The sequence below is a fragment of the Phaenicophaeus curvirostris genome, chromosome 22 (assembly GCF_032191515.1).
Source record: "Phaenicophaeus curvirostris isolate KB17595 chromosome 22, BPBGC_Pcur_1.0, whole genome shotgun sequence".
NCBI lineage: Eukaryota > Metazoa > Chordata > Aves > Cuculiformes > Cuculidae > Phaenicophaeus > Phaenicophaeus curvirostris.
In genome coordinates, this window is record NC_091413.1 from 1,565,665 (window position 1) to 1,593,591 (window position 27,927).

General features: G+C 44.6%; 2 protein-coding genes across 2 annotated transcripts; one reads left to right on the forward strand and one right to left on the reverse strand.

The window, feature by feature from the left end:
• Window positions 1-62: 62 nt before the first annotated feature.
• PANK4 (pantothenate kinase 4 (inactive)) lies at window positions 63-20,787 on the forward strand. The gene is made up of 19 exons (XM_069874831.1): window positions 63-243; window positions 3,797-3,879; window positions 4,470-4,678; window positions 5,353-5,536; window positions 6,065-6,157; window positions 7,549-7,702; window positions 8,152-8,333; window positions 9,821-9,902; window positions 10,987-11,087; window positions 11,646-11,801; window positions 12,360-12,472; window positions 12,577-12,664; window positions 13,369-13,520; window positions 14,960-15,015; window positions 15,554-15,603; window positions 16,903-17,010; window positions 17,418-17,518; window positions 18,009-18,077; window positions 18,373-20,787. Exons 1-19 carry the CDS (start codon window positions 66-68, stop codon window positions 18,584-18,586), a joined length of 2,373 nt encoding a protein of 790 aa, XP_069730932.1. The 5' UTR covers window positions 63-65; the 3' UTR covers window positions 18,587-20,787.
• Window positions 20,473-26,684, reverse strand: LOC138730072 (probable glutamate receptor). Its single transcript, XM_069874832.1, has 10 exons — window positions 26,606-26,684; window positions 25,191-25,222; window positions 24,825-24,884; window positions 24,072-24,251; window positions 23,706-23,932; window positions 23,011-23,108; window positions 22,642-22,859; window positions 21,887-22,112; window positions 21,085-21,332; window positions 20,473-20,584 (listed from the first exon to the last, which is right to left on the reverse strand). The coding sequence occupies exons 1-10, from the start codon at window positions 26,676-26,678 to the stop codon at window positions 20,483-20,485; spliced, it is 1,464 nt and encodes a 487-aa protein (XP_069730933.1). The 5' UTR covers window positions 26,679-26,684; the 3' UTR covers window positions 20,473-20,482.
• Between the last annotated feature and the right edge of the window lie 1,243 nt (window positions 26,685-27,927).

Consider the following 27,927-nt stretch of genomic DNA (forward strand, 5'->3'; position numbering starts at 1 on the left):
AACCGTTCGGACTCCGCGCCCGCCCGGCCCCCCCTCATTAACATCGCCCTCATTAACGCAGATGTATGCGCATACATTTGCATGCGGATGAGGCGGGCGGGGAGCGGCGCGCGCTCAACATGGCGGAGCGGGGCGGGAGAGGCGGCGGCGGCGGCCACGGCAGCCTGGACAAGAGCATCACCCTCCCGCCCGACGAGATCTTCCGCAACCTGGAGAACGCCAAGCGCTTCGCCATAGACATCGGTAAGCGGGGAAAGGGCGCGGCGGGGAGAGAGGGAGGCGAGGAGCGGCGGCTCTCTCGCCCGCGGGGGGGACTCGCCGGGGCCGGCCGCTCTGAGAGGGGGCGCGGGGCACGCTGGGAAATGTAGTTCCCTCAGGCGCCCCGCGCAGCGTGGGAAGCTGTGAGCGCACTACGGCTCCCGGCAGGCGGCGCGGCGCGGAGCACTGTGGGGATTGTAGTCCTGCCGCCAGGCTGCGTAGAGGAGGGAGCGGGGAGTGGAACTACAAGTCCCAGCACGCCCCTCGCGGCCGCTAACGGGAGCGGGCTGGGGCCAGCCTGGCGCTGTCCTTGGCGGGCCCGGCCCGAGGGGAGAAGGGGCTGCGGAGCCGCCTCAGCGAAGGGACGATGCGAGGGGAGCGGTGCCGGCTGCCCTGGGTGCCTCCCCTTCGCACCTGGGTGCTGCGGGGGCTCCTCGAACGGGTCCGCGAGGAGGAGACCTGGGGGGAAGCAGAAAAGAGAGGCGAATAAACTCTCCGAGACTCGCTTTGGAGTTTTAGGAAGGAGACATCCCCCTTACCCAGGCCCGGGCATCACAAGGGGTGTTCTCCATCCATCGTGTGCAGCGAGACTAGAGCTGGGACAGAATACGTGACATGCACGTGTATAAATTCTCCCAGAAGTCTTGCTCATCTTCTGTTACTTTACAAGGACTCGTTTTAATGTTATTATGAGCTTCACAACAGCCAAATCTCTCAGGAATTTGGTGCTGGCTCCAGCTCTGGCTGACCTTGCATCCGAGACGGAAAGGATGCAAACAGAGGTGACACGTCCTTTCAGCACGGATCACACTGAACACGAGGCGTTAGTGCCTCACTGTTTGGAAAAACACATTACCAGACAGACGTTCTGCCTAACTTTCAAAAAATACAGTTGAAGTTTCAACTCAATTTAAATCTACTTTAGCTTAAATCCAAAATATTCCACTTCTTGTAATAGCAACTACTGCTTGTACTGGGAGGAAGCTGCTGTGCCACCTTTGACCCAGCAAAGCAGGGTGGCTGCCAAGCTGAGAGGGTTTGCTGTTTGCCAAGGACGTGCAGCTGCCTGCAAGCGCTTCCTCAGTCACCCCCAGAAATGCCCCAGGCTAGAGGATGTTGCGCGCCCAGGTGTCCCAACAGCCCGCGCAAAGGGACAGAGGGAATAATCTACACCAGAGTGACTCCCAAGCACCCCACCAGGGAAAAGCACCACTCTGGTGGCTTTGCAGGGACACAGCAGAGCTCTAGCTCTCTTAACAATAGTTTCACCTTTGCAAGAATCAGTATTCAGAGGGCTGGAGTACCTCCTATACAAGGACTGGCTGAGAACACTGGGCTTGGGCAGCCTGAAGAAGAAGGAAAGGCTCCAGAAAGAGTTTAGAGCAGCCTTCAGTACTTAAAAGTGCTCCTTGAAAGCTGGGGAGGGGCTCTTGATCAGGAAGCACAGGGGTTAGATGAGGGGGAACAGTTTTCAGCTGAAAGAGGGGAGATTTAGATTAGCTATTAGGAAAAAATGTTTTCCTGCGAGCATGCGGAGGCCCTGGCCCAGGCCACCCAGGTCCCTTCAGGCTGAAACCATTCTATGATTCGTTCTATGAAGATCTGCAAAACTAAAAAAAACAAGCTCATGTGTTTTTCTTCAAGTTTACAGTTACTGGCACAGGGGGACTGTTTATCAGGAAAGGCAGAAGAGTGTTCTTCAGCCGTGGTGCTGTGTGGTGTTGGTGCCAGCGCCGTTATCCTCTGGTTAGCACTACTCCAGGTGCTGTGGACTTACTATGTAGTGAGAGGAATAAGTGCACCATAATACATGATCTTGTACTATCACAAGGGTACTTAACTCCTTCCGAAGCCACTTGTTTCATGCCTGTTAAACATAACAGCTGGAATTGGTCCTTTCTATGGGTCACAGCGGAATTAGAGTTGTGGGATTAGTCATAAAGCCTCGTTACGTGTCTCAGCTGGTGTTCTGAATGGATTTAAGTCTTTAAAAACTGGGAGAGGAAGAGGAGAATGTATAAAGCATAGCTTTACATACCATTTATCTGGTGATAAATTGCTGAAGGGCCACTATAATTATCAGTGTTGTACAAACAGTACTCTTTTCCAACATGAGTGTCATGTTTCTTCTACTTAGGGGTCTGGAAGGAAGTTTTTTCCATCTAGTGCAGAGCTACTGAGTTTATTTTCTTAAAAAAATACCCAAAAGCTAAGATAAGCCTCACCTTTAAGCAATTAGCTAGCAGAGCAGAGTTTGGATTTTGTTTGCCAGAAATTTTAAAGCATTGGCTGGTCCCCTGAAATAAGATCCGAGGGCAGGAAAGTTTATTGCCTTTATTACTATAAGTGTCTGTCAGTGACACTCTTGAGTTGACCTCACTTGAATTTTGCTGGAGAAAGCTGCTTATTTTTCACCTACAGGCTGCAAAATCTTTTCTATTTATTTGAGCACTTTGGGAGAGATGAGAGCGCTGTTAGGAACGCAAAGCTATAAGCACTTGCTGATTACTTTTCGCTTGCCCATGCTGCATTTCTTGATTACACTTGTTTATGATGCAGCAGAGTGCAGAGCTGCAGAGTTTAGCTGTTCTGTTATGATCTAACATTGCTAGATTTTTGTTTACTTTTGGGACTTCAATTTTAACTCAGTAGTTCCTCATAATTGCTCATCTTGTATGCGGTGTGTTCTGTGGTGTGCACGGTAAACACGCTGAAAGGGGTAACGTGCCAGATCTTTGGCAGGAGGCAAGTAATGCACCAGACTTGAATTCAGCTGTGTTAGACCTGTCACACTTGGTATGGGCCGCCTGGCTGCCTTGTGCTCCCCTTGGGAAGGCAGGGATACAAAGTTAGAACTGGCTTTCTGTACAGATAAGGATGGTTATAGTCTACAGCTCAGGGCCCTTTTTATGCTGAGTGACAATTAAGGCTTTTTCTCCAACAGCCAAAGCAGCTTAGGGGTTTATGAAGCAAACTGGTACCTTAATCAGATCCTGATATTTAGGAGTAGTTGGAGAGGCATTTTTCTTTCTGAAGGGGAAAAAAATTAAAAGCTTGTTTTAACAAAAATAAGAAAGCTTTGACAGCTCCTCTTTCCACGCTCAAATATCTACTTGATTAAGATACCAGACGTATTGGAAGCACCAGTGGGTACTGGTTTGTCTTAAGGAAAATCAGTCACTGGAGTTATCCAGTCTAGCATCATAAATTACTCTTGCAGGTCAGAGATGGGGCAAGTGGTTAAGTTCTGTCTCAGGATGAGAGCTGGAAGCTGTATGCCTCCATGAAGCGGCCCTTAGGCCTGAAGGGGGTGATGGTTTGCTCAGACTTGCATGTTGTTAATATCGCTGACTGGTTTGCTTGAGGAACATCATTCCAAGGGTTTTTTACCCTAAAGCCAACAATAATCTTGCAAAATAGTTATTTAGTGAGGAGACCTTAAAAACCACCAACTCTATGGTAAAGCAGACAAACATAAGTTATATCGTTTGCTCTGAGGTGAGGCATTAATCGTAACTTATCATCTTTTTATTAACAGGTGGTTCATTAACAAAGTTGGCTTATTATTCAACTGTGCAGCACAAGGTGGCAAGAGTGAGGTCCTTTGATCATTCGGGAAAGGTGAGAATTCTATCATTTATCAGTCCATGCGATTGGCTCATGAGAGTGAAGTGCTGGACTGGCTTCTTGTAGAACAGAAACTTTGTCTGAAACCCATCAAAAAAACTGTTTTATATAAAACTATAAAGAAGTTCTAGATAAAGTTTAGGTCTGTAATGTCTGTTACTGTGAAATTGTCACAACTGACTTCTTGGAATTCCTTGAATTGCCAGTTAGTGTTTGAAATAGTTAATTTCTAGGCAGATATAGAATCATAGAATAACCAGGTTGGAAGAGACCCACCGGATCATCGATATGTACGGTACTCCTGTAAAAAAACCATACTCCCATGTAAACTTTTCTTCTAGAGATATTTCACACATGTCTAATGCATGGGAGAACTGATTATATTCTCAGTTTAAGGAGTATTAAGATCTATTGAAACTATATTCTTCTTTGAAAGTAGCTTAGGATGTTACATTTTTAATAGCATTAACTCAGTTTCAAGGCAAAGCAAGCACAGGTATTGATGTTCAGTAGTTTAGCATATAACCTTGTCCATCGAGGAAGGAATCTGGATAATGTGTAAGAAATTCTTTTCTCTTTTAAAGGACATAGAAAATGAACCTTTGTATGAAATATCAGTCCAGGAAGAGATTACAGCTCGACTTCACTTCATTAAATTTGAAAACACTTACATCGAAACCTGCCTAGATTTCATCAAAGACCATCTTGTCAATACAGAGACTAAAGTCATCAAAGCTACAGGTGGTGGTGCCTATAAATTCAAAGATCTTATCGAGAAGAAATTGGGGTTGAAGTAAGTGGAACTGTTTAAACTTAGTTATAGAAGTATGTTTCTTCTTCGATGAAATTTTAGTTGGCTAACTTTGTGCTTTGCCCATCTGCCCTCAAAAGCAGGAGCAAAGCCCTAGGATGTGTGAACCTATCTTTGGTCAGACCAGGCTGAACTGACTTGTTAGCAAACGGCTGCAGGCAGATAAACCTATCGTGAACTGACAGCTGGGAGGTGTAGGGGGGACACACTTTGTTGTTGATTGGGAAGGAGAGGGAGCATCAATAGCGAATTATTACTTGTTAGGAAGTTGGTTTTTTAGGTTAATTTGCATTCAAGTTTCCTGACCTGCTTTATTTTACATCTGCACATACACTCCTTCTGGCCCTAGGGCACAGAAGAAGTAGTGAACCCAAGCAAAAAGGGGAGCAGGATTATCTTTAATGACAGTGTAATTAATGTGAGATTAGATTACTGTGCGACCCCAGTCTAGCTTCCGACTGTGTGTCCTGGCATGGACGAGGACCAGCAGAACACATACAGGTATAGGTTTCATCTTTAAAAGATCTGGAATTTTGCCTTATGGTGTGGGTTATTCTCTCTGAAGTCTGGAAAAGCTCCTCCTCTAAAAGCTGACCTGCTTATCGACAGGACTGTGAAATTGATGTAAGGATGTTATTTCTCACCTTTCCCCTCAGAGTAGATAAAGAAGATGTAATGACCTGCCTAATTAAAGGATGCAACTTCGTGCTAAGGAACATACCCCATGAAGTATTTGCATACCAGAAAGATTCAGAGACAGAATTCCGGTTTCAAACAAACCACCCAAATGTTTTCCCATATTTACTGGTGAATATTGGCTCTGGGGTTTCTATAGTGAAGGTGAGTGCTTGCTGAAATGTTTTACTGTAGAATTTGGTAAAGGTGGTCTGAAACATCTTCCTACCTTACATTTGTAGCTGTTTCTTCTTGGGTAATAAAGAGTTAAAAAATAGACTAATGATATTCTTTATATTTCCATTTCTTATGGAGCTACGAATGCTTTACTCTGCCATAGTTTACTTTTAATCACATTTAATTCGGTGTTGTTATTTTAACTGTTGAGGACAAAGGCTGTCAGAACAGAGCGATTTCCTGATATTTGTTTGTTTGTTTTGGTTCATTGTTGAGGGGACCCAATCTAATGTCTATATTTAGAATTATTGGCCAAGAATTAAATACAAAGATTTCAGAAACCGTTTGTGGTACAAGTATTAGAATGTGTATCTGTGGAGAATTCCCACCTGATATTCACGCAGTGAAATAGTTCCACCTACACCAATTCCACAACCCCACATGCTCTCATATCTAACTGTGTATTTAGAGTTATAATAGAACTTTCTGGTCAAATCTGCCTTGTTTTACTGACAGGTAGAAACAGAAGACAAATTTGAATGGATCGGAGGGAGCTCGATTGGAGGTGGAACTTTCTGGGGTCTCGGAGCACTGCTCACAAAAACAAAGGTATCAAAGCATCGGTTTTAAGGGGTGTGGGATTAAATGAGATGCTAAGAGGAAGCTTTAAACATTGGAATATCAAATGCTTTGAGTGGATACTAGAAGATGAAAAAAAATTCAGTCTGTCTCTTGGGTGGGTTTACGTTTTATTCAAAGAATTGCTGCCCTTGCGCAGAAACAGAACAGGCAGTTCTGCAATGCGCAGGATGATGTTAATACTCTCTGCTAGGTACTTGTGGTCCTTGACTTATGTTTGTATTTTCAATGCTTCTGATGGTTAAAAGGAAGCTTTAAAAATGCAAAAAAGATACTGGAAGATTATAGGGACAAAAAATAGAAGATGTTCATCGGTGGCAAAATAGTCATCCTACTTGGACTCAAGGAGTTTGTCAGCAAGGACAAATAATGCATATAATGTAAAGAAAAGCCTCCTCAAAGTGTCCCGTCAATTTTCCATACTCTTTTTCAACTTAAATTGCCTGCCTCATTCCTGCATGGGAAAAGCACAGAAAAACCAGTTACTGCAAAATGCCTGGGATTAGATAGGAGGCATTCTGACTCTTTTTGTTTCATGTTATGGTTTCAGGGGGTTGTGACTTAAATCCCCGGGTGGTAATCTGCCAGAATAAGGCCTGGTCTAGCACTGCTCTGTCTCACTCAGCTCTTAAATCATGCTGGTTTTTCCTGTCTCAAAGATCCATGTGGCTTAAATAGGTGTCCCTAAATGTCAACGGTGTGGAAAAAGCTAGAGTTACATACACGCCAAGTAAGAAAATGGCAAAGGGAAGACCCGTACTTGCAATATTTTATTTGATGCTTTTAAAAAAGAAATCTTGGAACATGACAGTGATTGCTTTTAATTCTAATTTTGAAGAAGAAATTGGGTTGACAGTCTTATAAATTAAGTATTAGTATAATGCAGATTGCATTCAAGTTTAATTTCAGGATGTTAATGAATTTCTGCAACTGGAAAAGCTAACCTAGTCTCTTGGGTTTTAAAGAATATTTTTTCTTAAGCTTAAATAAGATAGAATTCTGTTTGCTCTTAGTTACTGTGTTTCTGACTTCCTGCCAAGATAAGAGATGAATGAGGCTTCTAACTCTTTTATATGTTCTTATCCATCTCTAGTTTTGGGGGGAAATTCAGGAAATTACTTGCTGATAACTGAGAATGTTGTGCTTTCCACCATTGAATGACCTCCGCTTAGGATCTGATAAGATATGGACACTGGATAAGTCTTTGTAGTTTTTCTAATGTGTCTTTTGCTGGCAGGGTTGATCCTGAGACAAAACAACCCCCTGGTTTTTGTCGGTACAGATGCTGCAGAGCTGTGGGTTATGGGAAAGGTTCCCTGGCTGTCCAGGAAACCTGGACTAACTCTGCTTCTCTTCCTCAGAAATTTGATGAATTGCTGCAGCTCGCTTCAAAGGGCCAGCACACAAATGTAGACATGTTGGTGAAAGATGTGTATGGAGGCGCCTACCAGACCCTGGGGCTGAGTGGCAATCTGATAGCTAGCAGCTTCGGGAAATCTACCACAGCGGATAAAGGTATTGGTATAAAAAAGATCCACCTGTGATTTGCTATACAGTTAATACTTTATATTGCCTGTCAGCATGGATTTGCTGCTTGTGCTAGCTTCCTGTCAGCACTGAAACGGATGTAAAAATAGTTACCAGCTTCATCAGCATAAACACATCTTCCCTTATCTGTTTCCCTGTTGTGCACATGGGCCAAGAAGGGACAGGGAGCACTGCTTGAGTGGCTCCAGTTATTTGGAGCTGTTGTTTGAAACTAATGAGAAGAAATGCAACCATGTCCTCTGGCCCTTGGGAATCTGATGTTTCTAATGACCTGACAAGCAGAGCTGGAAAATAACCACCAGTCCTTTTCATGATTTGCCTGTGTGTGTTTTGCCTGCACAATATTTGCCTGCAGTACAGTCCACCTGAGCATTCTTCAGCCTGTTTACTTTGCCTCGCTGTTCCTTTCCTTTAAGAATTTTCCAAAGAAGATATGGCAAAAAGTTTATTACATATGATCAGCAATGACATTGGTCAACTCGCCTGCCTCTATGCCAAACTCCATAACTTAGATAAAATATACTTTGGAGGATTCTTTATTCGAGGTCACCCTGTCACCATGCGCACAATTACCTACAGCATCAACTTCTTCTCCAAGGTAATGAAAACAGAGATTTTTGTAATAGCAAAGTCACATGTTTAGTTGTCTTTCTAGGTTGTTGGGAGGCTTTAATAAATGAATTTGCACACGAAGTAGGCTTAGAGCACTGCTGTATAGATAGGTAAGGCAGGGCTATAAAGACCTGTTGTGGGAGGGGTAAAATAAATGCGAATTGCCTGGGAGTTCCATCCAGCCTCTTTTTTCTCCCTTCCTCCCTCTCTCTCCATTATTATTATTTGATTGACAGTCTGTCTTGTAGCTGCCAAGTAATGAGTTCTCACTATTTTCTTACATAGCTACCGTTGTTATTCAATTCCTCTTGCTGACTTGCATCTATTTCTTTTCACCCCTAGGCTATGCAATTGGGATTGTTCTGCTGAGATAGCAGTTAGAGCAGTAGTGGGGTGGTTTTTGTTGTTTGGTTTTTGTTCAAAATAAAAACCCCAAAACAACCAAGCCATAGTTCTTTGCAGGTTTTGAAGCTGTGGAAAACAGTGAATACTTTCCCTTAGAGAAACAGTCAAGTCCAAAAGCTCACATATGCTTGTTACAAGTAGATTAGTTTCTGTACTTCGGCAGTTTTATAGAGTAGATGACTCAATTTTTTTTTTCTCATCTCAGCGCTTCAGGCAAGAGACTACTGTATCCTGGCTTTTTTCCCTTTTATTTCACCATTGCAATCTCTTTCTGCAAAACTTGGGAGTTTTAAGAAAACTATTGCAAAACTACAGCTTTAGATTTTGTAAGAACAGCTTTATCAGTGATTTCAATCCAAACCTAACAGTGAATTGTAGCTGCTAATTATTACAGCTGACCTTGATGGTAACTTTTCATATGGTCACTGCTGCAGACACAGGTGATTTTCCTTCAGAGAAGGCAGCGCCTCACCCAGCCCTGCCTGGGAAAGCTAAAGGACCCTGCCACTAGGTAGGAGGGTTTCTTAGTCTCCCTAGCATTCATTTATTGTATTAACAATTAAACTGATTTGATGGGGGAAGTGCATAATGAGTGTCTGTATGGTGTTGGATGTTCAGTAGTAGTGTCATGAAATAAAGGTAACTAGCAATTTCTTGAATGCGTTGGGTGCAGTGACACACACCTTGATGACACAGATCAGGTGACCTCATAGTTGCAGCCTGTTCAAGCAAGAGGAGTTGAATATTCATGGAATGATGCCATGATCTTTTCCAGTGAAGGCACCGGCTTCCCTCCACCTCTGTGTCGGGCAGGCTTAGATTACACACCACTTCTGCATGTGTTTTTTCCCCCAGCTGTTTAATAATTATGGGATGATGTGTGCAAGCAGTTCTTCCTGAAGCTGTTTCAGGAGCACCATTAAAGTTACTGAATATGTTGGGCTGTAGCAGAAATGAATATTACCATCTTCTAGTTGTTTCTATTAAATTTAAGTGTAAAACTAGTGACAAAGAAGTACCTGTTAGCCACCAGGGACCATCCAATTGCAATGTTTCATATTGTGGCAGGGAGAGGTTCAGGCATTGTTCCTGAGACATGAAGGCTACCTGGGAGCCATTGGGGCATTTTTAAAAGGAGCTGAACAAGACAGTAAGTACAGCGCTGCTCTGTTCTGTATATGCTGTGTTCTGAAATGTCAGTGTAATGTCCAAGTTTCTCTTAAGAGGCTGCATGTGAGTCGTTGCCTAAACCAATACATTTGGCACTAATAAACACAGATGCTGGGCTTTGGTTTGATATATTCTGGCAGGGACATCTTAATTTCTCACTGCTTTTCCTGTGCACCTGTGGGAGGCCAGCAGGATTGGGCTCTTCTCTTTTCTGCATTTCTGCAAAGAGCAGTCATAAAACTCAAACTGGGGAAATGTGGTCCATGAGAGCTTTTCCCCTATTTAAGAGGCCAGCTTCTGAATTCAGTGAATGTACTGAAGAAGACCAGCATCTCAAAATGGTGTTTGTTTGAGAGTGAAAAGCCACACAGGCATTTATGAAGGATGAGACACTTCTGTCTGGCATTGTTGGGTATAGGATGCTTTAATTGAATTCTGCCTTTTCTTGTTTGCAGTAGCAAACCATTCAATAAGTCAGTTCGAGTGGCACAGACAGGGAAGGTAATGGCACTCAGTTTTAGTAAATACCAAATATACCTCAGAATAGTGGATGTGGAACTCTCTTCATACCCATTTTATAGATACAGGCAGGGAAACAGTTACTGAGAAATTAGAGACATTGCTTCTAGAGCATGTACTGTACATCTGAATTTGTTTAAACTTTGTCTTAAACAAAATTTCTAGAAGTAACTTTAGTGTTTATGTGAATCTTGCATTGTGCTTTGAGAGTTTGGTAATTATATTTTGTTAACTTATTTCTAAATCTAGATCAATGATTATCTCTAGGATCAGTGGCAGTGCTTCAAAGGCAAAAAAAGATAGGTTTTAGAATTTTGTCTTGTGTCTCATTCAAGTCAAAGCTTTTTGGAGCTGGGTCATTCACTGAGTGGTCAAAACCTCTTATGGGGGTTAGAGGGAAAGGTTACGTTTGTTTATAAAGAGAAGGAAAAATGGCTTTTGCAGTGAAGCATCTTCTTTGAGGGGATGCAAACTCTAGATCACTCGCGGGAGTATTTTCAGTTGTATTTTCAGATTATGTGTGTCTCTGTCTTTCTCTTTTCTAGATCCAAATCAGTATAGCTGGGGAGAGAATTATGCTGGGAGCTCTGGTCTTATGAGCACATCGCCTGATGTTTACCCTATGCAGAGAACGAGGAGTGGGACAGTACGTGGTTGTCTTTTCTAGAACTAAGAGCCTTCTCCTAGTCACGGTGATTTGAAAATAGATGATTAGTTTCAAGCTAGCCACTTCTTCACCCCGAGACTCCTGCTTGCCAAAGGAAGTGTCTGATACAGTGTCTTGTGTCACGTGTGATGTCTTGTCTTGTGTGATGATTTCACGCTACATCGCATAAGAAAAGATTTTGGCTGCTACTTTGTCTTATTCTTCTTCACAAAAGTGGGGTGGAGGGAATCACTGATCTGATTTCACTGTGGTTGAAATACTGTGCTTCAGAATTTTTGAATCTGATGTTCCACTGTCTTTAAGCAGCATTTATTTACTCCCTATGAGAAGGGCAATTTGTAATGGGACAGAAGAGCCTGAGCATCTCTTAAATACACTGGCAATACAGTAGTTCTGCTTTCACAGTGAAACAGATGTACAGTAAGCAATCAGAAAATACATTCAGGTTCTTAAATATTCTAATAGTGGGTTCACTGGTGTGCTTTTGAAAAAAACAGAATAGCAGAGCTCAGTGTGGGTTTTTTATTTTTCACCTAGTTTGACATGCTGGAAATGGACAGGTTGGAGAGACCACTTGTGAACCTACCACTGCTGAAAGATCCATCCACCTATATTCCAGACACTGTTGACCTCACAGATGATGCCATGGCCAGAAAATACTGGCTCACCTGCTTTGAGGAGGCACTGGATGGGGTAAACGTCACCAAACAATTACATGTGTGAATGATGCAAATATTTAGCAAATAAATCTTTTGTGGACCAGTGTGTAATTTTATACTGCAAATACTACTTGCTGTGTCAAAACTATACTGTGTAGGTACAGCCCCTCTTTCCCTGTTAACAGAGGCACTGGGCTTTGTCCCAGTCTCCTCAGAAGTGTTTGATACCTTCAAAGGCAGAAGGATTCTTCTCCTGTGGTGCTTTTTTTCGTTATACAGAGCTAGCAAGCAATGGTTATGCAAAGACCAAAACTACAAAGTCCCCCCCCAACTACCTAGAACTTATTTTCCACACTGCATTTTCAGAAACACAAGCTTTAAGTCTTTTTGGAAGAAAGGAGATATTTAGAACTATTCTTTGGTGGTTAGTTTAAAGGAAAGGTGGAAGATACTGTGTGGGAAGGACTAGATAGCGTGTGGGCACTGAAGAGTGGATCAGATTGAAGAGTTATTTTTCAGACTGAACTTCTGATCTGTTACACGGAGGAAAAATTCATTTGGTAACTTCAGTCTTGCCCAATTTCTCTACCAGGTGGCAAAGCGCGCTGCAGCCAGTCAGCCAGACTCTGTTGACGCACTGGAGAGAGCTGAGAAGTTCCGACAGAAATACTGGAATAAGCTCCAGACACTCAGGCAGCAGCCTTTGTAAGTGTCTTTATTTTCCCTTTTTCATCACTTGCTGCTTCTGTTGAGCGGAGCAAATTAAATGCTAGGTTGATCTCTTTTTCTCTCCTTCTCCCTTTCTGAAGTGCATATGGTACCTTAACAGTCAGAAGTCTTTTGGATACAAGGGAACACTGTTTAAATGAGTTCAATTTTCCAGATCCCTATTCGAAGGTAAGTTGTTCTTGCTTTGTAGGGTGGACAACATGTAAGTTCAAGACATTTTTTCTGTACTCCCAAGCTGTATTGTCAGATGCTTCCTTCACTTGGGGAGAGGTAAAAAATATGCAAGGTGGCTTTTACTTCCATTTGCTTTTTGGTGATCTGGACAAGGTATTACCCAGAACAGATGTGAGTATAAACATGGTACCCAGTATTGCTTTTAAATTCTTTGAGGTCACTAGCTCTGTAACACTGGTCTCCCTGGAGCCAGAAGCAGAGAAAAAGAGTCAGGAGCTTCTGAGCATCTGGGATGATGAAACTTTTGATGCGAAAGTCTCAAATGGGAGAAGATTTTTTTTTTTTTTTTTTGAACTCCTGGAATTGCCTGGGCTTGAGGGATCGTGGTACCACTGAAGTGTTTCATGTGTGTCCACTCTCCCATTTCCCAATCTGCTCAAGATTTATTGCACCTCTAACTTAAGAAAAAATAATTTGGGGGCTACAGATTCTATCCTAGCACTAATGAAGCTTTCTACTAGAATCCCAGGAAACTCTTTTCTTGTTGATACTAAGCATGCTGATAACAGTAACTTGTTGGTCCATTAGAGGCCATGAACGTAGAGGAGAATGCTTGAACGTGGTCTTGGGACTGAGACAACCAATGATGGGTAAGAAATTTTTGTCTATAAATCCAATGTTTCATGTCTTTCTTACAGGTAAAGCAGAAAGAAAATGGCATAGCCTTAAAATGTTTTCAAAGCGTAATCGAATCTTTGGATTCATTAGGCTGGGAGGAGAGGCAGTTTGCTCTGGTGAAAGGACTTCTTGCGGGGAATGTCTTTGACTGGGGAGCAAAAGCAGTCTCAGAGTAGGTGTTAAATATTTTAAAAGCACCCTTTTAAGATACAGAATATCCAATTGTTCTTTTGTATAAAAGAATAAAGTGCACCAATCTAACTGTAGTTTATATTTCACCGTAATGAAATGTTGGTTGTTTATTTACAAGCGTTGTTGTGGTATGGGAAGTTTACTTTTCCACAATTAAATCTGGGAGAGATGTCGCTGTGAATATTTCAGTTAAGTGATAGAGCGTTTTATATTCTAGCCTGGCTGCTTTGCTTGCAGCATTATTAGCTCTGCTTTGGGGCTGTGTGCGACCATGTTCCTGGAATAGAAACACGCTGTTTTTCTGCAGCCTCCAGCTGTCCCAATAGCACAGTGGGCTGTAAGTTAGGTCAAGTGGTCTCTTTTAATGACTAAATACTAATTATTTTTGATCAACATACATTTTCTGTTACTATTTGGAGTGCTTTTTTCCTTTTATCCTGTCAGCTACCATGAATTCCTTTCAATGCCAAATACTCTTGACATATTTTTGGTTTTTTTTCAATTCTGTAAGTTTCTTTTTGTGGAGCTGATAATATATATCCAAGAGCATGAGACACTGTTTCAGAGCTCAGATGCAGCACTTTCTGTCCCTTTTTGCATCTCGGAGGAGTTTTCCCTCTGGTTAGATCAAGAGTAGTCCCTTAAAACCAAGGTGTATTGAGGCTGCACGGGCCTCCTAGGTCTTTTGTTGCCTCTGACGTTGCCCACAACCAGAAAGGGAAGCAGACACAGTTAGAGCAGTTGTTCTCTGTCCACTCCTGCTGGGGTTAGCTCTCATTCTCTTTAAGGAAGGAACTTGGAGACACAGACAGACCCAAATGTCACTTAGGCTTAAGGAACTTCAGGAGACTTGACTGGCAGGCATTGCCCATGTGGTGGTGTATTTTAAGCAACAACTTGGAATCCAACCGTCTTGCTATGTAATTCCTCATCACCACCTATGGTTTGGGGCTACTTTACTATGCATGCAGCCAACAGCAGTAGCTTTCAAAACCTCTCACTCATTATTCCTTTTTTTCCACACAGGTACAATTTTAAATAAACTCGTAGACCAACCTTCAAATTGGGTTTTGTAAAGCACTGTTTCACCATGCAGATATTTTAGATAATGACTGCATTTCATGGTGGCCTATAGACCAAAAAGTCTTCTTTTTTGCCCATAGTCTTGTGCCTGCAAACATTTACATATTGCCAAAACCTTTTTCCTTTAGCATGAGAGCCCTATCTTAACGTACACCTGAGCCTTTTGTTTTTAACATAACCACAAAGTATCTGTTTCTCAGTTGTTGGACCTGCCCACACTCCCCATCATAAACAATGCGATAAAATTGCTGACCAGCTGCTAAAGAAATGCTTGAATCATGCTTATGCGAGATCAAGGTGTTTAACTGCGTACCCTTTATTTCTCTTCTGATGCAGTGTTCTGGAGTCTGAGCCACAATTTGGATTTGAAGAAGCCAAGTCAAAACTACAAGGTATTAGGGAGATTTGTGGTGGTGGTTGGAGCTGGATGTTGTGAGAAGAGAGTGTGAGTGTGTTTGTTGTGGCAGTTCTGCTGCCCAGGTGACAAGAAGTCAGTAGCACTGGCTAAGCTCACCTGAAACACAGGCTGCAGTTGCAGTGGAGTGTTCCCATTTGTGCTCTAAAGGAGCTGAAACCCTCTCTCCTTGAGCAGAAACCTTGGCCACACAGATATTCAGAATATTTGCCTGTGCTGTTTTCCATAACTGTTCTAACCTTGTCCAGGAGGTGGTGTCCTGGGAGGTAAAACACCATCCACAACAGCCAACTTCTATGACTCCCTTGAAAAGTCCATTTCAAAACTGCTGTAGTCGTGCTATTCGCATAATTAAGAGCACAGGACCAATATGAATCTACAAGTTCAATATGCAGAACCTGAACTTAAATGCTTTAATCCTGAAACATCTGTAAAGAGGCACCCCACGTTTTTCCTAATTACAGAATTACTGTTTGCCTAAAAGAAACACTAACATAGTTTTGTCTGTGATGCAGAACGTCCCTGGCTGGAAGATTCCTACAGTCAGTGGCTGGAGCGACTGAAGGTACGGCTGCCATCGTTACTAGCCACCGAGTAATTAAACACAAACCATCAAAACACCTTGTTAATCTCAGGGTTTTAACAGATTTAACAACTCTGTTTAGACAACTCAAAATACATTCCATTCAAACACCATTAGTAATTCAGCAGCTTTACCATAAAGAATGGAATAAGTCTGATACTTCATTACTTACCAAGCTTCTTAGCTGAGTTCCTTCGGAAACTGCAGCATGTGGAACCCAACTGCTTTCAGAGCTGTTCCACAGGAACCATCTCGTCCCCTGCTTTCTCAGGGCACTTGTTTATATACAGCGAGGCCCCTGATTTCCAAAACCTGGGCCCAAATGTAGTGTTTGGATTGCTCCTCCACCTGAGTAGCCAACCTACAATTAGCAAAGCTTCTTTGCCCTGTGTGATCTCTATTACTGTCTAATTAAGGTTAATTGAAAAGCTCTGTTTCTTTGTAAATCTCTGTGCTGGAAATGATGACAGCCAGGGGGTTTGGTAGGAGTGGGCTATTGCAAATCATTACACATTACACCTTAAAAGAAAACTATCAGCTAATCCTGGGTAACTGATAATTAAGGAACTTCAAGCAGCGTCCTGACACTTTTGTGTTAGGAATTAACCACTGATAACTATAAAAATACTTCAGCTGGTATGAACTGGAGTCAATGAAGTTTCATAGCATCAGCTTTAGAACAAATGAAAAGGTTAATGGAGAAGAGGAAATATCTTTTCCTTTTAGGATGTCACTGCCCTTACCTGGCAGAAGGGAATCCTCTTCACCCTACAGCTTGCTAGTTTAAAACAGCCACACAGGTAGGTTCACCCTGATAACCAGCGGCTCACGCTGTGGCTCCTGGTTTAGAAAGCGACGTTCTCCAGCTGCGGGGCCTAACAAACCGCTAGGCGTGATCCAGGCTCCAAACAGGAGGATTAAAGGCCTGAACTCCCACTGTCAGAAGCCTCTGAAGGCCGTTCCTGTTCAGAGCTGCCAGAGTTAAGCGTGTCTGTAATTGGCAGAGGGAGGTTTGGTTAATGGAGCCTGAAAGACCCATCTCAAAGTAAAGCACTTAAAGGCTATTTTAAATCACTGTGCAAAAACAGTTAGGGAAACAGTTTTCTCTTGAGATGGAGGGTAGGTGATGTCCTGGTGAGTTACGCTGCTAATGGATAACCAAACTTGCCCATAATTTAAGGGTATAAAATGGGGGCATTAAAGTGAGTAGCTCTAAATAACAAACTGTTCACTGCAATGAATTGTGAACTCGATCCTGAATACATTGATTTTCTTTTACAGGAAGGTCCCCCTCATAAATGTGCCTTAATTTTCGCAGATAACAGTGGAATAGACATAATTTTAGGAGTTTTTCCTTTTGTCAGAGAGCTCCTTTCTAGAGGGACGGAGGTAAGTGGTTTTCATTGTGAATTCACTGTGTAATAGTGAATGTGAGCGCTGGTAACTGGTGAAAGGGTTATTAGATACCTACCATCTGTGCAGCTTACCAGACTGACTCCTGACAGCTAAATTTGGCATGTCCAAATCCCTGGAAGGCCAAAGTCCAGCTTTACGTAGACTGGGAAAGGTAGCAAAGCGAAGCCAAGCCTCTCCCAAACCCAAGTTTGCTGAACAAGGGTCTGTAATGTCAAAGACCTGAACCAGCTTGTTAACGGTGGGAGAACGAGGCCTCCAGCCTTTCCCTTCCCATTTCCTTTATTGTAAAAGACAGGCAATGGTGATTTAAACAAACAAGCAGCTCTAGCAGCATCGTGGACTGTGTTAATTAGTGAACTCTTCTGGCATCTCTACCTCAGGTCATATTGGCTTGTAACTCTGGCCCTGCCCTAAACGATGTCACCTACAGCGAATCCCTGATTGTCGCTGAACGGATAGCGGCGATGGATCCCGTTATTCAGTAAGCTCTGATGTGTTCATGATGGGGCATACAATACAGAAGAGGAAGAAGGAACTTCCTCGTTACACACCGGGTTCAGAGTTAACTGTTTATTAGTGTCTGGAATCTGCAACGTGCAAGATAAGGCAGAGCATTTACTGTCATTAAGGAGAAAAATTTAGAAATTGGATCTTTGTTAAACATCCGTAATTCTATTTCTTGTCTGTTTCTTCCCTGATGAGTGCTTAAGCTAGTAAAATAGAAATTTTCTATGTTAAAAATAGAGGAAAATACCTCTACTTCCTATATAGGGTATCATCTATAGAGGATACATAGGTGACCAAGTAATCCTTTTGCTCAAGGAAACAGTATGTTTCTTGGCAAAGTCTTAGCAGGAAAAGAAGCCTTTGGAAAGAACATTTGATATTCTTTGTCATCTGGCTTCTTACCTGATTCGCCTGACCCTGCTGAGGTCACTGCGTAACTTCTCTGTCTCTTTGTTTAAATAAAGATCTGCACTGAGGGAAGAGAAACTGCTGTTGGTTCAGACTGGCTCGAGTTCTCCGTGTCTGGATCTAAGGTACGTTGGCAAAGGGCCCGTTTGTCCTTTGTCTCCATCAGCTGCAGGATGTCGGCAGACACTGCTGGAATGTCTCAGCCACTTTTCCTGAAAGGAATCACTTTTGCAAAACCATTAAGAGTTGCTTAGTCTGGATTTACAGACTTGCAGTATTGATCAAGCCCGACTCGTTATTGGCATCAGTAATCCCCTATCCTGCCACGTTTTATCTAGACGATAAAGCCCTTAGTTCAGCCCGTCTCTCTTTGTAGCACGGGTCAGGATGACCCTTTCTAAACCAAACCTCTCGTTTCAGCCGTCTGGATAAAGGTTTGGCCGTGCTGGTCAGAGAGCGGAAGACAGACTTGGTCATCATCGAAGGCATGGGCCGGGCCATCCACACGAATTACTACGCGGCTTTGAAGTGCGAGAGCCTCAAGCTCGCTGTGATCAAAAACTCCTGGCTTGCCGATCGTCTCGGAGGGAAAATTTTCAGTGTCATTTTTAAGTATGAAGTGCCATGTAAATGATGAGGGGGAACAGGAGCAGCGGAACGGACTTGCACTAGTTTTACTTTAACTGTAAAGAATGTATTTTTATTACAACAGGGAAAGAGTTCACAGGAAATTCCATATTTATATTGTGCTTTTGTGACTTTAAAAGCAACAATATGATTCACTCTATAGTATACACACTCAAATATATATATGTATATCACTCATTGTTTATTTTGGTAAGTGTTTACTTTAATGCTGCAGTATTTGTGATGAAAAGACTTTATTTTTTTGTTCTGTGAGACATTCATATAGAAATATATTTAAATGTCAAAGAAACCTTTTTTTATAAATCTCTGCCTACTCTGCCAGCAGTGACGCGGCACGTACCAAATAGTTTTTAAAGTGCTGAGTGAATCTGACATTGCATCTTCCATATCGGCTTTTCAACTTACCTAAACCGCTTCATGCTCTTTGCAGTTAGTTTGGTTGTAGGACTGAGCCGCCCTCTGACCTAACAAACGCTGCGTGAGCTGTGCTGGGACTAGAGCTGCAGAGAGCACATAGCAGACTGCTGAGCAGCACCAGGTTAGCGCGGCAGCTGGAAGAACTCCTGACTCTGTTGCTTTCACTCTTTATTCTGGTTAGCAGCTGGGGGGAGGGAATCCTCCAACTGGACTCCATGACTTGGCGGTAGCTGGACGCCGACTCTCGCTAACTTGCCCTCAACGTGAGCGCGTAGTGCTGTGTTCAGGAACACCAGATGTTTTCCTGTCGCAGGCACGTTAGTTTCTGTCGCCTTCAGTAATATTTAATGCTGCGACTGATAAGAATTAGTCTCTTTGTTCATGCAGTGCAGTTAAAGCCATTTCCAAGTAACTGAATTTGCTTCTTCCCCCTCCGTCAGACGTGCAGTACAACAGGGGAGTGATTTAACTCTGCACTTGCAAGGCAGCACGTGCGTGCGTCACTCATTCCAGCACTGAAAACAGCTTCATTAGTGAACTACTCGATATGCAGCTGTGATGATTGTTCCCCATAAATTTCAAAGATCTTTCTTTGAGAGCAAGCAGACAATGGGCAATTCCCATCACTCACTGCCTCACCCTTGCTTGCGGAACTCGTACTTCCTTTTCATGGACTGATGCCCAAACCTGAAGCTCCAGTACAGTTGGATTTTATTATCAATCCTCTTCCTAAACAATTCCCCATCTAGTTAACTGGGACAAAATACCTGCTGTAGCTGAGCAGTGAAACTTATCCTGTGATGGGAAGCTGACAGAGGACAAGGCCATATCATACGCATCTTAAGTCTAGTAGTTCCTTAGCTGCGTGGTCTCCTTTCTTGGTTTTAGGCCAGAGGACATCATCGAGTCCTGCATTTTGGGGTTTATGCAGCTGTGGGATCGTTTCTGATTCAGAAATGACATTCACAGTGACCAGCATCTTCTGCTTAGAAGAGAGGAAGAATACGATCTCTTTGTAACTAACACTTTTGAGGAGCAGTTCTTGATTAAAACAGCCAGATAAGAGCTTTAATTTTTACAATTGTACCTCATACTGTAATTAGTACAGAGAAGCTTCATATTAACCTGTCCCAAGTCACTTACTCCTACAGGCATTCATGCACTTACATAGGAAACATCTAAACTAAACGTGGATCCACCACCTCAGCCATCTCAGCTTCATTTCACCAAGTCATTAACCTCCCTTATTTTTAACAGGTACACTCTAGCCCTTATCAGTTTAAATTATTCCAAGCCACTTCATTTTCTTCTGGCTCCGCCACCACTCCAGAATTGCTCTCTGTATGTTTGTAATTAGAAAACTAACACTCTAGACTTGCAGAAAGAATTCTTCCTACAGTGATGTAGTTCCTACAAAACATATGGTATAAACCTAATACGTGCTCATTCCTTTAAGAAAAAATTCTTAAGCAGTGGGTCTCCCTGAAGTCTCCTGGTTTTGTCTTGTGTTTTCTTTTATACGTAGACGAGTGCATATTTCTTCTATGAAAATGGAGCAGCAAGATTTCTGAAATACAAAAGGGAAGGAAACAAGGGGGTGAGTTGCTCTGAGTCATAGAAGCCACCTTGCAAGTGCACACAGGCCCCCTGGAGCGGAGAACAGAACACGGGGCGCAGTCAGACCCCAGGGCAGTTTCATTTGTGTGTGTTTTCCTGCTTGTCAAATGACTTACGAATAGCCATACTTGAGAATAAACTTGTTCTTGATGATTTACTGTCCTCTGTACACACGCGACTGGAATGCAGTTTGGCTGCCCAGGATTTACAGTAGATGTTTCTACTTGGTATTTTTGGGGGGCAGAGGGAGCTTTCGTTATTGTTCCTCTGTTTGGGCTACAGAATTCTCACACAGCTGTGAAATTTCAGAGCTCTAAAGAGTGAACGCATAGCACGGCTTCCCCTCGCCCTACGACATCGCTCTCCTTAGGAAAAGCAAGGTCACCAGCTTGTCTGTGCCAAAGAGAAGGGAGATGAAGAAGCAGGACGGGAGATTAAACCACCGCCCACCTTTACGTGCCCAGCAGCGCGTCTGCTCTTGTTCGAGAGCTCCACCACGGCGGCGATCACGCCCAGGGCCAGGCCGACGGCGAGGGTGAGGAAGAGCCCCCCCAGCGCCTGGGGCTGCAGGGGACTCCATCGGTCGCGCGTTTTGTGAAGGCAGCTGCTCTCCCACCACTTGTTCCGCAGGTAGTCGAGATCACCCGACTCACGCAGCTTGAGGACGGCGATGGAGAGCTGCTTCGTCCACGGGGATGCTGGCAGCAGCAGGATGAAAGAGAAGAGCATGGGAGAGAGCACAGCCACGCTAACAGCTAGAAAGCGCCGCGCTGCTGGGCCGAGCAGGGAGCGCCAGGCCCTGCTCCCCCTTTTCAGACCAGAACGTAACAGACCAAGCCAAGCGCTCGTCTCGGGTAACAGCCAGGCCTGTCCCATCCACAGAGGTACGACAGCGCTCGCAGAATAAAGACAGTGAGGGGAAAAACAAGGGCTCAGGCTCCACAGAACAGCAAATATTGGGAGCTCTGCATTACTGGGACCAAGGCAAAAGAAAAAGCTCTGCAGGAACCAGTGACACCCCTGGGAGTTGGAACTTTTTGCGTTTTACATTAAGAGAGTCAGAGGGTGCAAGTGATAATTTGGTTACAGAATGAAACCATCACATAGCAGTGCTACCAGTTACTTTGTACTGGATTATCGCTGTTAACGCAGACAGCACGTACAAGGCTCAGGACTTGGCTCTGCCAGGCCACTGTCAAACCCATGAAACCCAAGTGGAGATGAGGGACAGAAGGGGAGCACAAGGACTAACCCTGCGTGGTGGCGATGCCGAATCCTCTGGCTCCAATAACCTCCGGGGCCCGGATCAGGTTGCAGTGCCTGGCAGCAGCGAGGTCCTGAGAGATGGATTCACCAATGAAAGCGTAGTTTGATTCCATCACACGCTGAACTGCTTCCTGGTAGGTTTTGACCAAAACGTGGTCTCGTCTCTTGTCCATGTACTCGTAGATCATCTGATGGATGGGATTCTTGGAGTTCTGCAGCCCAGAAATCCAAGCGTCAAACTGAAGCGTAAAACCATCATACAAAAATCTCTGCATACTTGTGCAAGGGTTGCAAAACAATTTGGGGAATAAGAGTCCCTAAACCATTGCCCTTTGAGCCTTCTCTGCTGACAAATAGCACATCGCTAGCAGATTTCCTCGCTCATGCACAGTGGTTCAGGCACAGAGGTATTAAATCTCCCACCCACCCTCCCCTCAAATCCATCTCTGCAGGCGTCCTGTTAATGTATCCAGAAATCAACTGTTCGTGTGTTCAAGGAACACAAGGATGACTGCTGTCTTAAAAGAGAATAATCCACAAAAATATAGTTCTCTGTGTGCTTTTCTCTCTGAGAAAAGGCGGAAGACAAGAGGAACAACCAACAGACACCCATTACACTGCTTGAGCTAGTACAGAAAACTGACGGAGCCTGCAAGGACCTGTAGGCAGGGGGTAGACAACCTGGCTCTGGCTTAGCGGTTCTACAGCACACGTGCATGTGCACAATGAGATTCTCTGCACCTTGAAGTAGTAGAAAGTAGAGGAGCCGTCCAGTGTCCCAAACTCGAGCTTTCTTTGCTTCACAAGGTCTTCAAAAGTCTGGATCGGGAGCTCCTCGCTGCCAGAGCTCAGCAGAGCCGTGAAGTTAGCGATGTAGGCAGCCAGCAGGGCGATGGTGAAGAGCCACCAGACAGCAGCGACGACCCGCACAGAGAGCGCCTTGGGCCGAGGGGTGACACCTGCACGACCAGAGGAGCCAATAAAACACATGGGAGGTGACGGGTGGTGACAGAGAGATACAGAACTTTAGCTCCATGACCCCGAGTTAGAGACTTCCTTTTAAATAAAAGGCCTGTTCCCAGCGCTGCTTTGTCACAGTCCTCAGCTCACCTTGCAGGGCGAGGGCTCCTGCTCCAAACCAGAGGCTGTTTAAGAAGCTGAAGTGGTTCTCTTCATTCTTTGGCTCATTCCATTCACAGGGGCTCAGTCTGTGGGGAAACGACAGAATAAAACCAGACATCGGGGGGTAAAAATACAAATACTCTGCAGCGTGACTGCAGAGCAGAGAACCTGGAAATGCCCTTTCCTCCCACCGCAGCTCCTCCTTCACCCGACTTCCAGTTTACTAAGTGCAGAGGAAAGTTCTCCTGCCCAATGCTTTGTGTAGTTTGCAGCAGCGACAGCTCAGTGGTCCTTCCTGAGCCATGCTAGACTCTGGTCTCGCTGGGACACACGAGAGGCGATACTGGCTCTGTTCTGCGGCATCAGGCCAAAGGCTGCTCCTTGGAAATAATCCTTACCCATAAATATTGTGCATAAGCCTAGGAAAGCAGCACTAGGCTTTCTGCTCAGGACTGCAGCAACCCCACGTAACCCACGTCAAGTGACATGGTGCTCTTTGCGGGGAGCTCCCACACTCAGCGCTGTGTTAATCTGACACGCCTTAAGCTTTATCAGCCCTGGTTCTGGACCTGTACACAGGGTTCCTCTACGCCAAACGCACCCTGGGACTTTCTTTAAAGCTGAGACCTCTTCACAGCTGATAAGGCAGTTGAACAAAACCTGTGAAACAAATTCATTTATACCTGGCAACAAGAAAGAGGCAGAAGCACGTCAGCACGTAAGCAAATAAAAGGCCAGTCCAGGTCTCTTTACTGAAAGGGGCCAGGAAGTGGAAGAAAGGCATGTCCTGAGAGGTGGAGTCTTTCCGAAGCAAGATCCCAATCCCAGTCTGCAGAAACGGCGTGGTGAAGGAGACCACCTCCTCCCTCGCTGACGTGACTGTCAGCGGAGCCACGGCAATGTCTGCTTCCTGCAAGACGGAGGAGAAAATGTAATCAACCATCCACCCTACCTGAAGGTCTCTGCCTCTCATACAGAAAACTTCCCAGCCGGAGGGGGCAGGCATCTGCGTGGCAGGTTTTTTGTCAAAAATATAAATAGCAAGTTACCCGTCTCAGAATTTCACCGATCATCCCCGTCCAGTTCCCGCTGGAAGAGACGGCGCCGTACTGCCCGTCGCCCACCACCTTCACCTTGTAACCGAAGTGCAGCATCGCAGCAAGTGCCTTCAGCAAGTCGATGCAGTATCCTTCCAGTTCCGCACTTCTCACCATCACATAGGGATCTTCCTGCACAGCGAGGGAAAAATACAGAATTACTGGCTCCCGCCAAGCAGCGCGTGACAATCTCTTCTCGCTCCAAAACCCCAAATTACACTCGTTTGGCCCATCAAGGTTCAGGGTCACGTGCTGGCGCAGGATCTGACAGCAGAATCAAAACATTTGCTGCTGGACTGGTGCACATGGGGATGTATTTTCTGGTTTTATAGCCTGATTTAATCCCTGCACGCGTGTGATCTTTACATATTTCCACTGCAGGACAGAAACAATATGGAGGTAACATTACAGCCCTCAGAAGCAGCCAAAGAGCAGAGAGGGGCCTGGCTGCCTTCTCAGAGCAATCATTTATAGAAGCGTGTACCCAGTCCGTTTCCTGGGCTGATTTTGATAGCCCTGGAATCCTCCCACTGCAAACAGACAGCACGAATCCTGACACGGCTGAGCCAGCCCTCCAGAACCACCAACTGTGACGAGCAGCGATAGCAGTGTTAAAGCCCCAAAAAGCACCTGCGAATATACATGGATGGAAAAAGAGGCAAGGTGTGATTCCAGCTGTCTGCCAGCCCCGGGTCGCTGCCTTACCAGGATTGTTGTGACAGTCAGTGTTGGAAGAGCCTCCGCCGGTGCCCTGGGGTCAGCGCCCTGCAAAGCAAAAGATGAAGCAGCAAGAACTGGATTTCAAAGTCCCCGACATGGCCCCTCTTAGGCAGGGCTGACACCGGACCCCGGGTGCCACTGAATTCAAGAGTACAACTTCCAAGCTTAGAGTCACACAACTCAAGAAGGCTTCTTCTCAGCGCCGCTTTGCAACAATTCAAGCTCTGGCCAATGAAGCAGTACGATTCTGTCAGATTTTCTGGCCTTAAAGGGACCCCTTTATTCTCAAATGATGTTTCTAGGCAGAGTGAGAGAACATAGGTAGCTCTGCGCCCATCAACTCAAACGTACCTTACTCGCAGCATCATCGCTCCTTGTCGGTGCTGGAAAAAATACAACAACAAGATCAGCTTCTTGCAGAGTTTACGTCTGCCGCTCCTTAGAAGGGACGTTTCACGCCCTCATTTCACATTGCACTCAAACAGACAGATGGTTCTCCCCGACTCCCAGCTCATCGTGCAGTGACTCTCAGCAGTGCTGCCACCTTTGTTCTTCATTCCCAGCACAGGTTGGTGTGAAACACCCAGAGGCAGAACAGGCACAGCCAGGTTCAGGCTGCAAGAGGCTAAACTACAACAATCAAGATGCAGACTTAAACCCACAATTGTGTCAATACATGACTCATTAATTGCCAGGGATGTTTTTTCTAGAATGTGCTCAGCATTGCACCTTGGGATCAGAGAATTCACAGTGCAAATGCCAGAAATTCCTCATGATAAACAAAAATTTTACAGTGTTTTCACTCTTTGAAGCAAAAGCTGCGAGTTTTTCATTAAATATAAAACATAATAATTCATTATGTTATTCATTCTTTGGTTTTGCATTTTCTGGCCTTGGGCTGAACTCTACATTAGAGCAAAACAAAACCCGCTTTTACCCTCTCCACTACAGTTCTCCATGGGAGCTGGAAATCCTCACAAAGGAGTTCTCTTGTCTCCCTTCAAAAACTCATTAAAGCCAGAAAAAGCTTTTTGAGGCTTCTTTTTGAATACTTGCTAGTTTTTTTGGAAGAAAACAGCCTGTACCGAGGGCTTCAGCTCCCCCACAGCGGCACTGGATGCAGCTGTTCAAAGCCCTGTTGTGTAATAGAACCCTGAAAGGACCATAAGTAATCAAGTTGCAGCACTAGCTCAAAGCTCACGGCAGTGAGTCTTCTCAGAAGCCAAGTGAGAGTCCATTGTGAGAGTCTACAAAAACACAAGACAAAGAAGAGGCTCATCCCTCCACTCCTGTTCCTCAAAGCTGGTGGCTGCAGGAAATGACTGTGGGTGCAAAACAATCAGCCTTGTCCTTCCCCCTCCTATCAAAGCATCCCCAGCCTCCTAGCCGGAGATGATTCCCTGCTTAACTGCTTGTGTAACACCAAAGACTCAAACAAGTGCAGCTTTAACCACATCAGTTGCGTCCAAGGACACCCAACCACCCTTTCTCTAGGCTTTTTCATCCTCCCTTGTCTCTCCCATCTGATTTACAGCTACAGCAGCAAAGACACTTTGTACAGCACTCATAACCTGATAAAGTCACCATCACAAGCTGCAACAACAAGGTAGTCCCTGGTGATGTCTTCATAACCCACTTGAAAGCAATTCTTAGATTAAGACAAAATCCTGTAAGCATTCACAGTTAAAGAAGGAATGAATTAACAGTGTAAAGAAGAACAAAACCAGATTTGGATGCAGCCAGCACTTCTGCATCATTTTTCTCACCTTTCTGACTTGATTCTCTCAGGAGCAGAACAGTTGTGATCACACAGAACGTGAAATGAAGACCTCTGTCCATTGGAGCAGAGAGATCTACGGCCTAAAGGAAACCTCCTGCTGGAGATGAAAGGCAAGTTGTTAAAGCTGGTTTTACGGTTCCTCATTGCTGGGTTAAAAATCAGTATATCCCAGATTTCCTGCACCTCATTCTGAGGAGCCCCAGTTCAAACACGTTTCCAGGTCACTTCCAAGACCAGCCTAAAGAAAAGATTCTAGCAAACACTTCACTGCAGCAAAAAGGACACAACAAAGCTATAAACATGAATTTCTGCACTGGTTGCTGCCCGGTTTCTCTTCCAGTCAGCTCTCCACAAAGGAGACGCAGCCGCAGGGCACACGGCAGCGAGGGGCACGCGCCCAGGGGTGCGCAGGGAAGGGCGGCTCCAGGGAATTGGTCCCAAGAACCAGGCCCTCCTGCTCCAAGGAATGGGAAGGAGCTATTAAAGACATTATAGTAGCCAGCTGAGAGACTGATAACACAACCTCCCCCAGGAGATTCTCATTTGGGATCTTAAAAGCAAAACCTGAATTTCACTTTCCATCTAGACTACAGAAAACAAAGGACTTTTCTTCGTTTACACCAAAATGATCAGAAACAAAGCTGTTTCATCCTGCATCAAAAGATGAGAAACTGTTTCTGGAGCCCTCACTTGCGTCAGCCTCCTGCTCTTCACTGAAGAAGGGAAAAGGGAGGAGGGTGAACACCACTGTGTTTTAATTTTTAACTCTGCAACAGAATTTCTGCATGGCTTGAAATAATTCTGCCTTTGTCGTTGTAAAACAGCAACAGACCTGTGAAAAATTCAGTTCCCGATCTAGACTAGGTCTCAAGCTCCTTTCAAAATGTAAACAAAAAAAGACAACATTACTCCTCAACGTCTCCCGTGCGCAGGGCTGAAGGAAGGCGTCAGCGTTAAGACAGCAGTGGGAAATATGAACAGCCACCAGCTAGGAAAAACCCAGCCTGTTGCACCCAGGCTTCAATCCCTGTCATCTAGAACAAGAAGAGCAGGGGCTGAGGACGGCGCCTCACTTACAGCAGCTCCTTTCGCCTCTCCCAGTCCCGTTTGCCTGACTGGATGCCAGCAGGAGCGACACGACGGACAGGCACAACTGCAACTCTGGATGCTCTCAGGCGTTGAGCGCTGTTATAAAGATTAAACAGAGGGAGGGGCCAGGCTAAGGGGCTTCTGCAGAACATGCCAGCTTGTCCTGCAGGCTCCAGGGGCACCTCGGGTTTTGGGAAAGAGAGGAGGAGACTACGTCCA

Bases quoted from the DNA above. Each gene is read 5' to 3' on its own strand.
- PANK4 (XM_069874831.1), top strand. From the start codon at position 66: ATGCGCATACATTTGCATGCGGATGAGGCGGGCGGGGAGCGGCGCGCG. The intron at 9,903-10,986 runs GTAAGTACAGCG...TCTCTTTTCTAG, and splicing joins AAAAGGAGCTGAACAAGACA to ATCCAAATCAGTATAGCTGG. The intron at 11,088-11,645 runs GTACGTGGTTGT...TTTTTCACCTAG, and splicing joins AGAGAACGAGGAGTGGGACA to TTTGACATGCTGGAAATGGA.
- LOC138730072 (XM_069874832.1), bottom strand. From the start codon at position 26,678: ATGGACAGAGGTCTTCATTTCACGTTCTGTGTGATCACAACTGTTCTG. The intron at 24,885-25,190 runs GTACGTTTGAGT...TTTGCTTTGCAG, and splicing joins GCGATGATGCTGCGAGTAAG to GGCGCTGACCCCAGGGCACC. The intron at 23,933-24,071 runs GTAACTTGCTAT...TCCGTCTTGCAG, and splicing joins TCGGTGAAATTCTGAGACGG to GAAGCAGACATTGCCGTGGC.